Source organism: Grus americana, chromosome 1 (assembly GCF_028858705.1).
Source record: "Grus americana isolate bGruAme1 chromosome 1, bGruAme1.mat, whole genome shotgun sequence".
Lineage (NCBI taxonomy): Eukaryota > Metazoa > Chordata > Aves > Gruiformes > Gruidae > Grus > Grus americana.
In genome coordinates, this window is record NC_072852.1 from 76,453,286 (window position 1) to 76,468,474 (window position 15,189).

The 15,189-nt window shown below is 41.4% G+C and overlaps 1 protein-coding gene across 3 annotated transcripts in view; it reads right to left on the reverse strand.

Moving 5' to 3' along the window:
• ITPR2 (inositol 1,4,5-trisphosphate receptor type 2) overlaps positions 1 to 15,189 on the reverse strand; it is a 263,261-nt gene that overhangs the window by 227,043 nt on the left and 21,029 nt on the right. For 2 of the 3 annotated variants that reach the window (XM_054827703.1, XM_054827693.1), the window contains exon 2: positions 4,230 to 4,300. In XM_054827703.1, coding sequence (XP_054683678.1) covers positions 4,230 to 4,300 — 71 coding nt within the window. Of the gene's footprint in view, positions 1 to 4,229; positions 4,301 to 14,888; positions 14,958 to 15,189 lie in introns of those variants that run through there. The other variant, XM_054827713.1, reaches the window with a different exon arrangement.

Sequence of the window (15,189 nt, forward strand, 5' to 3'; positions counted from 1 at the left end):
AAGGATCAAGGAGGGGGGGCAATGAAAAGTCCTAAGGAGGACAACAGAAAAAGCAATCAGGAATCTGAGAAGAAAATGAAAAAAAAAAACACCCAAGAAGAAAACACAAGGACAAACCAAAACAACGTAGGAGAAGGCAAGTAAAAAGGAAAGTGGCAGATGGCAGAGGAAAGGGTAGGAGGAGGAAAGGAGAGAGTGCAGAGGAACGTAATGGAAAGGAGAGAAGAGGAAAGAACAATGTCAGAAAAAGCTTAGAACAAACTAAAAATTGAGAGAAAGGCAAGAGGAGGATTATCTAGGAACTCAAACATCACTTTTCATTGCAGGTGCCTCAAGAAAAAGGGGTATAAAATGTAGGGAAGTTTAAATCAATTTAAGAACTTAAGTCATTTTACATTTACAATAGAAGAGAGACTTGTGCTCCTTTTTTCAGAGTTGCTAAATTTGACCAACAAGCAGGTCTTATCTCTGCTGTTCTACAACTTGGAAGCTGGAAGTGTTTCCCACTGGAGAGCACAGCATCAAGCTGAACTGTGCTTAAAGTCACACTCTGAGGAAACTTGCAGTTCTGTTGCTCGTGATGTGACTTTTCTTCAGAGGCACAGGGCTTCTGGCACACACTAGTCTTCCTAATCTCTGTGAAGCTGACCCTGCAGCCCAGTAAGCGTTTCCATCACGACACTAAGTGCTTTAGCTCTCACTAGCTTCAGTTAGAATTAGGACAAGAAGCACCTGGCTTGATCCGTCCCTTAAATTCAACTGAAAAGTCACAAATGCCTCTTTTTTTTTTTTTTTAACAGACTTCAGGAAACACGTGTGGGACCAAATTCAGCCCTCCTTTGCACTGATGCAAATCTGGATATGCACATTGATGAACACAGAGCCACTCCAGGTTCATTCCAGTGTGACTGGAGGGGAAATCTGGACCACAGCTGCTTTGTATGGACACAAAATGAAAAGCAACCACAGCTTTCCTTAGCTTAACAACACTCCATTTTGTAGGATGTTCTGAAACAACTAGAATAGCTACCACCCACTCAAAAAAAAAGTAAACACATAACAAAAATGAAACTGCTATTTTGAGACACCTTTTTACGTAGGCTTTCAGTTCACGCCAACTGCTCAGTACCTAAATTTGATCTCCAAGTGAACTCTGTAGGAGGGATATAAGTAGTCAGAAAACGCAGGGTTTTTTTAAAAAAAAAAAATTCTGTTGGGGAAAGGGTTGAAAAAATATTACCAAAACAGAACAAACATAGTCCTCTGAAGTTAATTTTCGGAGTCAGTCCTTGGAATCTAAACATCTTGTTAGAAACATGCCTTTCTCATACTTCTTTGACTCTTAGGTCGTGCCCTAACCTCAAATCAACGCCAGTTCAGCTATCAGTGATAAAAACATTGTAAACCATACAGACAGCAGTTCCTATTACTAAAGAGGCCCTACTCTTCCTGCTGTTAGATGCTATTTTTAGTTGCTTATGTCTAATCATTCAATTAATCATTCATGCCTAAGTCTTCTTTGTATGTCAAGAACCTACTTAAAGCAGTTTTTGTTTAACTTTGCTATTTTAATTGAATGCTATTTCCCAGAAGATTCTCGGGGGGGGGGGGGAGTGGAATATGGGGTTTGCTTATGTTTCTTGGTTATAAGAACAACATTTAGCAACTCTCTTGCCTCAGTGCTCTTGAGCAGAGCTAAGAAATTTAACAAAGCATGGCATAGATGTGCTTTTGGTTGCTCTCGTAGTACAGACACCTCTGTGGTACCAGGCACTAAAAATCACAATTAGACAGCAAGGTTTTGCTGTGTTCTCAGCAAAACCCTTGCTATTCCCACACTTAGAATTTGACTTGTAAGGAGGAGAGAACCACCAAACAACAGCTTTATCTTTGCTGCAGCCATTCTCCTGAATGCCACTCAATTACACATACCCGAAGCAACATGAAAATGCTACTAGATGCCATGATGTTATAGCATGGTGGGTTGCATCAATTAAGGTGACAAAACTCACTTTTTCACTAATTTAGCTTCTCCTACAGATGTTGCAGTTCATCCAAATTTGCAAGCTACCACAATGCCAGCAATAGCTAAGCAAGCCACTTCAAAATTAAGTCAGGTATGGGTGCACCCTAAACCAGAAAGAGGTGAGGATTGACAGGAGGAGAGGCTGCTGGAGCCAAAGAGAGCAAAGAAGCAGCAGTGAGGAGGAAGAAAGTAGCTGGTAACAAGTTGTGGGGCAGGGAGGAAAGGGAGAAGAGGGGATCCCCAAGAATTGGAGGATCTGAGTCACAGAAAAGGAAAGGTTAGATGCTGTGGGGAAGAGGGAGCAGAGGCAACCAGAAATAAAGGGATGCGTTATGCAAGCAACAGACAGAGGTTGCAATAGGGAACAGAGCCAAAACTGTCTACAACTAATAGAAAACATTCCCCTGCAGAAGCTGGGGCGTAACTCAGGAGTACAGCGCTCGCATTCCCCCAGCAGCAGCAAACAGCTGTACGTCTTGTCTGTATCTTATCCCCTTCTGACAGGCGGTCTACGTACACACGTACTACTGGCACCACTCATGGCATGCCATTAGCGCTGAGTTCCTTGCACCCTGAATCAAAGTGCCCAGACCTTCCTGATGCTGCTGAAATAACCTTTTTAAAAAAAAAAAACAACTCAACACAGAACACTATCAATTTTTTCCTTCTTTGCCTTTTCAAGTTAGGAAAGAACATCACAGAACTGCAATAAAAGAACTCTACTGTACTGAAGTTATAAAATCAAGCCCTCAAATGTTAGACAATGAAGAAATTAAGGCTGTCTTTTTAGCCTCTGTTCAGCTCCTTGATTGTAGGCATTTGGATGTATTCTGCAATTATACTATCACATGCAAATATTTTCCAGTGACTCCTGTCTCATCTAGAAACCTGGATATGTTCTACTTTGGGAACACATCACGGTGGTAAAGTGACAGAAATACTGTCCAAAGAATCCCCACCTGAAATTTTGTGCAACCTGGAAGCTGTGAATTAAACATGTATTTGCAGGCAGCAAGAGGATGAAATCAGTTAGGTAGCCCAAAAGCCACACTGGAGAACTAGATGCTATCCCCATGTCTGCTATAAAGTTATTCCATCACACAGATGACTGAAATTTTACTATTAGTTTCTAAGTATACAGCCTCACTTTCTCAACTTCCAAGATCTGCCAATGCACTGAATGTTCACAGCTGGAACTGGAACCAACTGCTGACATTTCCTGAATATATAATGGAAAAAAACCTTGAATACTCTGGGAAAGCAGAACTTCAGTCTCTCAATGTTTTAAATGCAACTTTTTTGCGATAATAGCATATACATACTACAGTATATAATAAGTACTGGAAATAGTAAGGTTAAGAATGTCAGTGCAACCCCTTGAGAGATACAAACAGCCATGAAACATTTCCCTTGCTCTAAAGCAGGTAAGCCATTACTGTCTATCTCACAACAGGTGTGAATCTAAGCCCCTTTAAGCCAAAAGAGGTCTGGATCAGGCTAGTAAGGCTCTACTTTGGCACAGCTAGAGCCAATGGCTTAAATCGAGTACAGGCAAGACTGAGACGTTTTATTCCCTTCCCTGCATATAAACACACAGAACTTCCGATACCACAGGAATATTTTTTTTAGCATTCAGAAAGTAGAAACTGCATGTTGTCAGTGCATTATTTTTCTCCAATAAGCAAAATAACAGAATTATCCAAATCTACAAGGTCATGTCTAAGAAGGTTGAGAAAAATCAGATAGGGTTTTAAGCAAAAGCAAAACAAAAAGCTGACAAAATAATTGGGGGTAGTCATTAAAGTTGTCTTATCTTTCAAAAAAAAAAAAAAACCAACAAAAACAGCAGCTCAGGCAGTTTTGAATCTCACGAGCTTGTTTGCCATTGTAAGAGCAGGGCTGGAGCAAGGAGTTGGTCACACACCAGGGGATCAGCGTTCAGTGCACGGAACAGAGCAACCAACTCTTGGACTACAGGAAAACTAGTCCCTTTCCCCATGTTTTCCACCTATCCCTCATGCCTTTGCTGATTTGGTATTTAGTTCCAAAAATCTGTCATTCACATTCCAGTTTGAAACTCTGGCAATGTGTTCACAAATCATGAAGGGATCTGGGAAGTTACGTGTCTGGTAAGGCAAAGTGCCCAAGGAGTTAGAACATGCATCAATCGGTCATAACAAAAAAATTATCCCCAGTTACTGACCTCTGAACTTCTTTGGAGGATTAGCAAGGTCACCTGCCTCGGGCTGAACCACACACCGGTCATCCACTAACCTAGAAAAACAAAAGTTATTACACTTACTAAATCATGCGTTTGACATCAGTGTATATAAATACAGAGACATACCTGTCACGCCATAGATACACAAGTTGACACATTTCTGCAATTTAATTCAAATAATACCTCAGAAACTCTATTATTCATTTACTAAGTATAACCAAGAAAAGAAAACTCCACTTCTTCCTTCAAGAAAGAGGATTTCTTCTATTGCACTAAATTATGGCCTATGTTTCAGATCCCACTTCATTTAAATTTGGTTAAAGTTCCTTTTGTTACACCGCGTACATGGATGTTACACGTAAAATATATTTCTCACAATATGTTAGAAGCTAAATAAACAATAAAATTCAAAAATATAAATTGTTAATCTTATCACAGAACTTCCTAAACATAAATTCAGCTTCCTTTCAGGAAGCATGCCATAAATAATCTGCCTGTTTCAAACAATTATTCAGGAAAATCATGTTTAAGGACACACTACTGCCCTACCACTTCACAACAACAGTCTTAGCAGCATTTTCTGTGGGAAATTGCCAGAAAAAGCACAATTCGGGTTGAGCCAAATTACGCAATAGATGCATTCAGTTTTCACTCAAGTTGGCGAAGGCTTCACATCTAGCCACGAGCGCAGCAAGACCGATCCCCCAGCATGTCCATGAATTTTCTACCTCCAGCAAGCTGACCGCTGCCAAGCTGTCCACTGCGGTTGCAGCTCCCAGAAACAGAAGCAAAAATTATAAAGAATTTTGGAAGTCAGCAGCTTAGATCTCATAACATAAGTGGATGCAAATGTGAGGTGTCAGCGAGGAAGGAGAATTGAAGTAACAGTTCCAGGAATTGTGTTTTTCACAGTCTGGGTTAGGCCAGGCTTAACAAGAACAAAGTGAGGTTCGGAAAGCAGGACTTAGGAAGAGTCAGTCCTGCAAGATGCCCTCTAGGTCTAATGGGTCAAAGCTTCCTCTAAACAGCACCTAAAAACCTGGAGTCACAGAAGAAACAGGGCTGGAAAGGACTACCTTAACAGAAGCTTTGGCAAAGGATTTTAGAGCCAAGAAGTACTCCCCCCTCAGCAAAATCCCTCAAAGGCTTTCTGAATGAACCCATAAGGTTTGACCCTTACGCACTGTCAGGATGGAGGACAGTACGTTGGAAGCTGAGCGTAATTAATTCACAAGGAACATCTTGTGTTCTTTGGTGACAACTTGTGCACCCTCATGACAACTGTAACTGTGGATGAAATGCAAAACTTTCATCGTGGTGCGACATCACCGTAACAAAAGTCATACAGAAAACAAGGTGTCGGTGCTGAGAAAAACAAACAAAGCCTGCACGCTCGCTGAGCCAATTAGCTGCAGTGTTCAAACACGTGAGACTTCCACGGTTCAGAAAACAGACATTAAACAATTAATGTCAATCACTTTGATTTAAGTATTCTCTAAAGGCACAAAGATAAGGACCATAAATGAGTTCTGCAGTCATTAGGAACCAAAGACATAAGAGAAAGGAGAAAGGAACTGCTGCTACTCCCACATCCTATAGACATGAAGTGACAGCACAGAAAGATTAATTGACAGCGGGCAAGACAGTGGCACGACAGACCAGAAACATCATCTCCTGAGCCCTCGCCCAGTGCCTCAGCTTCTGACACCTTTCTATCTTACAACACAGGACAAAAATCTGAATAAAGTATTGCTTTGTCTGTATAGCAATCTTTCCACGATTTAATCCCCCACGATTTCCACATAATGACATTCATCCTGTATTCCAGCAGCATGTCCTTCGAAGAGCTCAGTAGCTCCTTGTTTAACGTGGAGGTGCTTGTTACGGTACCGTAGTGAGAGTCGAGTTGCACATCGCACACGATGAAAACTTCAGCCTGTTCTGTAGACTGGAACAGAAGAGGCTCTTCAAACACAGACCACTTCCTCTGATGCACAATTTATAATATTCAAATCTCACTTTTTATACTGAGCCAAAAAGCAGCAGCTGGTTTGTTACAGAAGCCTGCTAGGTGGCTGCAGTAAACAACCAGTAATTCGTGACCTTTGTAACCTGCAAACAATCCGTTTGAGATGTGTGAAACCCAACAACAGGCTTGACTACAAAAAGGTCTTGGGCACCTGCAGCTCCTGTCAGACCACAGCACATTTTAAGATCGCTCGCTTGCTGGTTTGCATTGGAGGCCAAAGTGCACCAGAGAAGACTTTTCAGATAAAGGCAGAATTTACGATATTATACTACCAAATTTGCTAGCTATTTAAATAACTGATCTAAATTATTATGCCAATATTCACGCCACTGTATCATTGAAGGAGCTTTGGCAAACTTCAAAGGGTTTTAATTCTTCAGCTGGACTGCAAACAGGTAATATCGCTTCGTGCCCTCTGTTGTCATTCAGTACCTGTCAGATACAACATGACTGCATTTCATTTTTTCATATGTTGGCAGCATATAAACAACAAAGGGGTTTCCTGCACACGTATGATAGGATTTTTATTTGTGCAAGTTCTTCCGTGAACACGATAAATATCTGGTTTATGCACAATGCCTCCAAGAAATTGTTGCACTGCTGTAGTAATTAAGTTGTGCAGTAGTTCACTGGTGCCTAAGATAAATCATCAGAAAAGTCAAAATAATAATTATGGCCCTGGACTTTACGCACGCCCCTTTGTAATCAGTAACAGCAGAATTAGGGTCTGAAAATAACAACATCCATGGGATTGCTCGTCTTAGACGCCCAGTCGTTCTCCCACTGAGGGCAGCGAAAGTTTCTCCACTCGCCGCAGGGGACGCAAGGGCAGCTCCCCACCGTGCCGCCGCACGCAGCCAACCTCACAGACCAGCAGGCATTCATCAAGCCATTAAGACCTCACGTTACAGCGTGCAAAGCCATGTTAAACAAGAATTGAAACTATCTAAAGCAATGCCTAGGAGTTAAGGCGTGCTTCTCAGCAGAGGCAGGGGAAAAAAGCAAAGGCAGCTTTCAGCTCCCTGTTAGCATCAGCCACGATAACGCACCTTATCGTGTGGAGCAGTCAAAGCACAAACCTGCCCAGAGTCCTATACCCTATCTTCCTCTCCCTTCATCTTCCCCCATTGTTTGGGGGGGTTAAATCTGTCCTTTCTCACCACATGCCAAGCCAAACATGTGTAGAAGCATTCCATTTAATAATATCTTGCAGCAATGAATTCCATGTATAAGGTGGCACCTGTCTAAACGCGTTTGCAGTTTCAAATACGGTCCCTCTCATTTTTGTTGTTTCAGGGACCAGAGGACCAGATCGACTTCTCCCCATACTATTAATCATTTGTATTCAGAACTAGCCTAATACAAACTTTAAACTCCTCATACAGCTTCTAGTATCACTTTGCTCCCCAGACACTGGGCAGAAGCAGACAGTTTCGCTGAAAGAAAAACCAGAACAAGCGTGTGAAGAACCAGCGGGGACTCACTGCGTATTTGGGGAAACAGGAGGAAGGACGCGTGGATGGGAGGAGCGGGACTAAGCAGTAGCAGTGTAACTGATAAGGCAGGTATGTCGGCAGAGAAGACTAACGGTACCTGGGTTTACAGGTACGAATCAGAAACACTGGAGGAGTCTTCACGTTCTACAAGCTTCTCTGATTACCTAACACAGACTACAGGTAAATACACCAAAGGTTTCTAGGAACTTGCAGATGTAGCGTGAGAATCAAGAAATAGTTCTATAGCGATAATCCTAGAAAAAAAAAAAAACCTGTTCACAATGATGAGTTATTTTAAATTTACTAGTGAGATACAGTTGCATTCTGGAAGAACAAAAACCAATGTAAGAAAAAAAATAGAAAAGGAATGATGATGGATTTAATGAATTTTAGGGCTCTTTCATAACATAAAATGTTTTTTAGGTTGTGCCACATAATATTCATTTATCTTAGGTTTGTGCCTTCACTTTAAAAAAAAATCATCCTGAAATGTATTTTGTCTCTTCCTACAAAGACTCCAACAGAGACTTCCACTTTTCATAGCCAATATTATTAAGCAAAACAATACCAAAACAAACACACAAGACAAAATGCACAAAGCACACACTCTCTCATACCTGTAACTACACATGCGTGTGTGTGTGTGTGCGCGTAACTTGTTAAAAAAATGCAAGAGCCAGCTACTGATGTCTAACTACTATAATACACAGGGATGTGCAGAACTCCTATGTGTACTCTTTACACACATGTAGAGTACTTGACACCTCAAAAAGCTGAATAAACTAAGCTAAAGGCAATGTCTTCAATCTAAGACACTCTCAGCTGCTCAGCTTTTACTCTCTTAATGGTATCATCATTTCATGGATTTTCTGAGCAGCATAAGGCCTGGCAGCAGCAGAAAGAAAGGGCAACGTTGACAACAGACATCAGCAAGAGGACTGGAACCTTTTAATTACAAGTGGAGCCAGGCAATATCTCTGTTTAACATCAGTTCACAAATCACGCTGAGGTTACATCCCAAAGAGACATAACCTCAACGCCCCCTCGCGAACAAAGGACCAGCTCTCAAAGCCTCCCTTCCTTGGCTCCACAGACATCCCTTCACATACACGACCTCCTTATCAGAAACACTCCTCCTCAGCACCTTCCACCCAACACACTTCTTCCCTTCCCAACCACAGCTCCTGCATACAAAGCCTCTCCTGCAACTCCGCACATCCCAGCAACCGCTCAAGAAGAGAGATGCTAGTCATATCACTAAGTAGCCAACCAATAACGAACAATAGGTTATTAAAATTTTGCTGCCCTGGAAATCAAGCATCAAATACCTAAGTGCCAAAACAATCAGGTCCACCCAGTTCTTCCTCAGGTCCACCCACTTTTCATTTCGTTGAGGCTCTTATCAGGCATCTAGGTCAGCCCACTTCGTGCTTGCTTCAAGCGGTCTCCTGCCAAAAATCTACAGTCATCACACCTCACCCTTCGCAAAATATGAGTTCATGCTCCTTTTGGACTACCAGTCCTGATTCAAATTATTTACAGCTCTATGATTTAGCCCCACTGTATAAAATTTGTCTTTTTTCCTGTCTCCTTCCTTTCCAAAGCCTAATTTTTCATCACCACCTTCTCTGCATCTTTCACGGTCTCCTACATTAACCCCAGCTTGCACAGAAAACAAAAAGGATCTTCCTTGCACTTATAGCAAGGCTGTTAGGCCTGTGTACCATTTAGGAAGATTCCACATTAAAAATGCCTTTTGATAAACGGGAGGATCATAGTACGCAATATTTAAACAAGAACTGCACTACATGCCAAAGAGGGAGACTAGAAAGTCTGACTGCTGCCTGCCTCAAACTTTAGCAATTTTATCCTTTCCTTTCTGAACAAATTTTAATTGCTACAAACACAAAGCTTAACACAGGTTGAAAGAAGCTATTAAATCAATACCCCTACTCTGGGAAAACAAACTTCTATGCATCTCAAATACTCCAGACTTCTCAAAGCGTCTTAAACAGCAGACAAATTTCACCATAACCCATCCTCAGCATAAAACAAGAATGTGGGTTCATTTTACCTCAACCACACATATCAGGAACACTCAGCCATTCTCACCATGCTGAAAAATGCTTGCACAGGTCTCTCTATTATTATCAAATGTCAAGGGGACAGAAGGGCAGAAAGCAAGATACCAACAGCACACGAGCAGGCAGCTCCACATTTGCATTAACAGTTGCACTAATTATCAGCCCTGAAGTTTTTTTCTTTATCTGATAGTGCATTCATATATTCTTGTAACTGTACCCGCAGGCTTGCATGTCAGAGTGGAAAAAAAAAAAAATGCAGAAGTTTTGACTGTTCAATTAAGTAATCCAGCTATAAATCCCGAATGCCACTTTGTTATTCTTTTAAATTACATTATATCCAGTCATGCTTTTAGATGGTAAAAGCTTCAGAAACCTGTTCAAGTAGAATTTGTTTATCCATTTTATAGTTAGTTACATTTAAAACATTGTGCAAATTAAAATAAATTATAAGAATAGAGTTAAAATAAATTATTACAATAGAATAAAGCGTTATTTGGAGATTACAGTGGAGGGGAAAAAACATGATTCTTAGATTTTAGTCCCAATTTTGCAATTTTCTTGGCCTGCATAATAGACACATCATTTATGCAAAGGGGAAATGGTACTGAACTTAGCTTGTGCATACTAATTTTTGCCAAGTAAACAAACATTCACACAGTAATTCAAGATCTGCACATCAATAAAACATACATTAAGTCATTTTCCCGTGGTGCCAAGCATATCTATTTTCTGCTCTCAAAAGGGGACTTGGGAATTGTCAATGGGAGGAGGTGTGCCAGCCCGGCCCAGTCGGCTCGTTCCCCAGTCACACAAACTCCTGCTACGCCTCTCCAAAATGCTGGTGCTCTGCTCCCAGGCTTGTTTTGGCTTCAGTCTGTCTCGGTATTTTGAAAAACAAATTACATTTCCATAAAACCAAGGAAATGTCTGATTTCTTCCTTTTTTTTTTTTTTTAATATGAAAAGTAAAACTCTGTCATACAAGGATGTTGTGATAGCTTAAAGGCATTTGATTGAAGAAATTGATTGCACAGGAAAACTTACTCTTTTGGATGAAATTTGTATTGAGACATTCTTTTAAAGCTAAGAAATGGAAAGGATAAAATGGGTATTAGAAAAGCTTTCTGAAAGCAGTAGTGGCTTACAGAACATAGACCCACTAACAATACGCAGCACGTAGGAGATGATTGGACAATTTTTCCATTACTAACGTTTTCTTTTTTGGGTGCACGGCTATGTGGGAGACTCTTCAAACAGAGGGAGCCCACCACCAGAGAGCTCACCACTGCCAAACCAATCTCGCCTGGAGACAGGGTGGAACATGGCATTCTGGTGGCCTCGGTTCAGCCAAGTAAGTGTTAGGTATCTAGCTCAAATCCATCATCTGAGATCCTTCTTCAGTCAAGATTGAGAGACAGGCACCTCCAGAGTGCAATAACAACCTGCTGCAGGGCAGATGTGTAAAATAGGAGGATGAAACATCCTCTGGACACGGCATCCCTCTCTCCCTTGTCTATTAGCTACTCGTGTGACTTTGACATGATCACGCTTTGGAAAAACATGTTAAGTGAGACCTCCAGCCATCTCAGGACGGAGGTACTAGCTTTCTGCAAGGCTTTTCTCCTAGTTCAAGCTGAATGCCTGGCAATTTTTCTTGTGCCTTGCTGAGATGCAGATGAGAAACCCAGGAGGACCTGGCTGAGGTATTTCTCCTGCTGCCATCCACCTTCCTTCTGCGCACCTCTCAGCAAAACAAGACTGATACCACCGCACTCTTGGAGGTGCACACTCACTGCCGGCTTTCCAACGACTGGAGAAAAACGTTATGTTACGGTGCCTACGCATAGGGTACAAAGAATATGCATTTTTTTAAAAAAAAAGATTGCCAGCATGTCCCACAGTATACGTTCAAGGGTGAGGACGTGGTGGTACAAAAGAGAAAAACCTTCCTTCAGTTTCAATTAAGCTCGCTCAACTACTGCTCATGAAGACAGAGGTAAAGGACCGTTTTAGTTAATTGTATGCAAAATGATGAAGGCAAAGCAAGCTGTATTAATTATTACAATTTTGTTAAAACTGGAAATTTGATCATTTCAAGACAAGACTTTAAGAAGCAGGACGTTGTAGAAGTGAACCTATGTATTAAAATATTGTAGTTCTTTGAGCATATTATCATACATAAAAATCCAAAAATGTCATCATCTGCTCATCAGCTGTTCAACAGTCTATTTGAAGTATTATCCCACATACAGTATTCAACTGAGGCTTTATATTCATGTTCTTCAGGGCAGAGGCCACATACCACAAACATTCATGATAATCTCCAAACATTCCCTTTATTTTCAGAGCATCCGAGGCATCCTTCATCAAACTTTTTAAGTAAAATCTAACTTCTGCAGCTCTTCTACTTCATATTTAGTCCAACTAGCTACATACCGAATGCAAATACTGTAACAAGTCTAGGATTTGGCCCAATAAAACACAATGCTTACTTAGAAGCAAATCAGAAAATCAAGATTAAACACATCAGTTCTGCCCACTTATACCTTACAACTACCCATAACAGGTCTGCCGCTCAACTCTACCTAGTAAAATTACTAGGTATTTTCACATAACGTGCATTAGAAACACTGACACTGTGACCACTGCTAACTAAAAATGGGATTTTCAGAACTATGCAAGCCCACGTCATCATGTGAATTTTAGGCATGTAGTTCACTAATCAGTCCCTATCAGACTGGTACATATTGGCTTCAGAACAGAGGTCCTATTAATAATATCACTGGTCTTAAAATCAAGTAGACATGCAGAACTCATTGCAGGGTTACCTATTCAGCCAGAGACAGCAGAGCCAAGCCAGCAGTAGAGAGCAAATAATCACAATCAAAAGAAATTCTACACTCAGCTTGCACCAGAAGACTTTGTGCTTTTTGCTCAGATTTGTCTATAGCTATGTCACGCCTAGTTACAAGCGTCCACTTGAAAGGACCGTTTTGAAGAACTGTGTGGTAACAAAAGGAATCGGAAAGGCTGAAATTGCCACTGTTAACACCATTTAATGAAAACAGAGAGCTTTACCCAGAAAAATACAGTTGAGAAACACTGATATCTGTCCCGTCATCAAAAAAGTGACTTCATCACCAAAAATGGTAACAAAGGCATTCACACCTACACATCAAAACGGCAACACTTATTGTATAAAAGAAGCATAAGCAAAAGGAGAGAATTAGGAAACTTACATTTGGCTGAAATAGTATAATGTAAAAATATTGTTGTTTAAGTAGACAAACCAGCCTCAAATGCTACTGTAAGGTCTCTAACGAACCTCAACAATTCTGAGACAATAACATATATATAGACAAACACATACATACTCAAATATATACATACACAAATACATAGGCACAAATTACCAATCCTGCAAACACAACTTGGAATCTAGATCCTGGAAATCAAATCAAGGTCTTTTGCCATTTTGTAACATAAACAGTAATAATCTGGCAGAGCAATTGATGTCACTTTATGTAAAAATGTGCAAGGAAAACATTTCTTAAAATGCTGGCATTTTACACATTTTGCAGTGTTTATTTCACACAGCAAAGGCAAATCTTATGTGCCTAACTTTTTGCTAAAGATAAAAAAATTCCCCTCCTTTAGATAACATAGATACCAAAATAACTCAATATTACAAACTTTGTTATATGTCAGGACACCAAATGAAGAAAGGACCCGCCTCATTTCGGAGGCCTTCAGATGGCGACAAGTCCCAAGCTAGCGTGAACACGTGTAATTCCATTGAAGTTAGTCAAACAGCACTTTGCAACAGCAACTAAGCATTTAACTCAGTGCTTTTTATATTCTTTCTTTAGTGTACCCCAGAGGCTGCTGCCTTCAATACCAACCAGCACATTGTGCCATGCGGCAGGACTTGGGCCCCCACCAGCACAGCCCCCTTCCACGGGGCATGATATATATAGATAGATATATAGATATATCCTGGCACTGGGGACAAACCCGTGCTTTACACCAGAACCATGAACCTTCCCCAACCACGTTCCTGCCAAGGCATCGCTCTGGAAGTACAGCGCTATCTGGGTTTGCCTTCAGATAAAAAGCTGTCAGTTTAACAGCGTAACCACCATCAAGCTCATACCCAACACGTAATTCAGCTCCCAAAATCCTGCTGCTGGTTTCAGCGTTTACTTCTGCCTCCGGGGACAATGACTTGGTTTGCAGGAATTCACTGAACAAGGTCTGCTCACCCTTTGATATGTGTCCAGCTCCCACTGATGGTAATGAGAATTATGCAGAGTTATTGAAGGATACGAGATCACATCAACACATGTTCCAATTCTCTCAACAAAAGATTTTTTTTATTTTATTTTCATCTTGCAATGATAAGTGTTTACAAATTTTTGCAGCTGGACCAGGTGTTTTTGCATATTCTCTTTGCTTTTCTGTTTCTTCTGCAGCAAGTTGAAAAATACCTTCCAAACAAACAAACAGTTGAAAAATTACAGTGACACTATTTACTTGTTTTTAAACTAAGCAGAGCCAGTTTCCTACTGGGACAGATCATTTTGGGAAGTGTTCCAGATTCTCTCAGAGCTGCTTTCCCAGTAGCTGGGAGCAGCTCTCGGAGCCTTTTGCCACACCTACACCCAACCTGTACACGCTCGCTTAGGAGAGTTACATGTACCAGCGCCAAGAAGCAACCCGGAGAGGAAATGCTTGGGAACACTCCTTCCACAGGGAAAGGAATTGGGAGGCAGGAGAGCCAAGAAACAGCAACCATAAGCAAAATGGCAAAACAGTAGCTTCTGTGCAGGTCTACTGGCATGAAGGTAAAGGTGGAAAAAAAGCCAACGCATTGCTGCACTGCCTGTGTGAGTCTTTCATAACTAGCATTTTAAAATGGGAAAATGCCGTAATAAGCAGGTTCAAACCTCAAAACTGCTTCAGACCTTTTCTCAAACTGACCACAATGCAGGCTGGCATTCCCTCCGGTTTTAACGCAGCGAGGCTATACTCACAACAGCAAATTTAACGTGCCCGAGAATGCTCCCAGGGTCTGAGGCCAAGCAGCACGGAAACCCCCACGTCTGCCTCAGCAGACCTCGGCGCTGAGGAGCTCCAGGAGGAGCTTCCAAGAACCCTCCAGCCCCGTCCCTGCACAGGGTCTGGGGACAGCATTAGTGCCAGAATCACACCAGGAAACACTCTCAGCAGTTCGCTGGTACAGACCATCGCCCCAGCAACCCAGGGGACATGTGAGCACGTGTTTGTTTATCGGTATGGACACAGCAGAAATTTTTTTTTCAAATGGTCCCATCC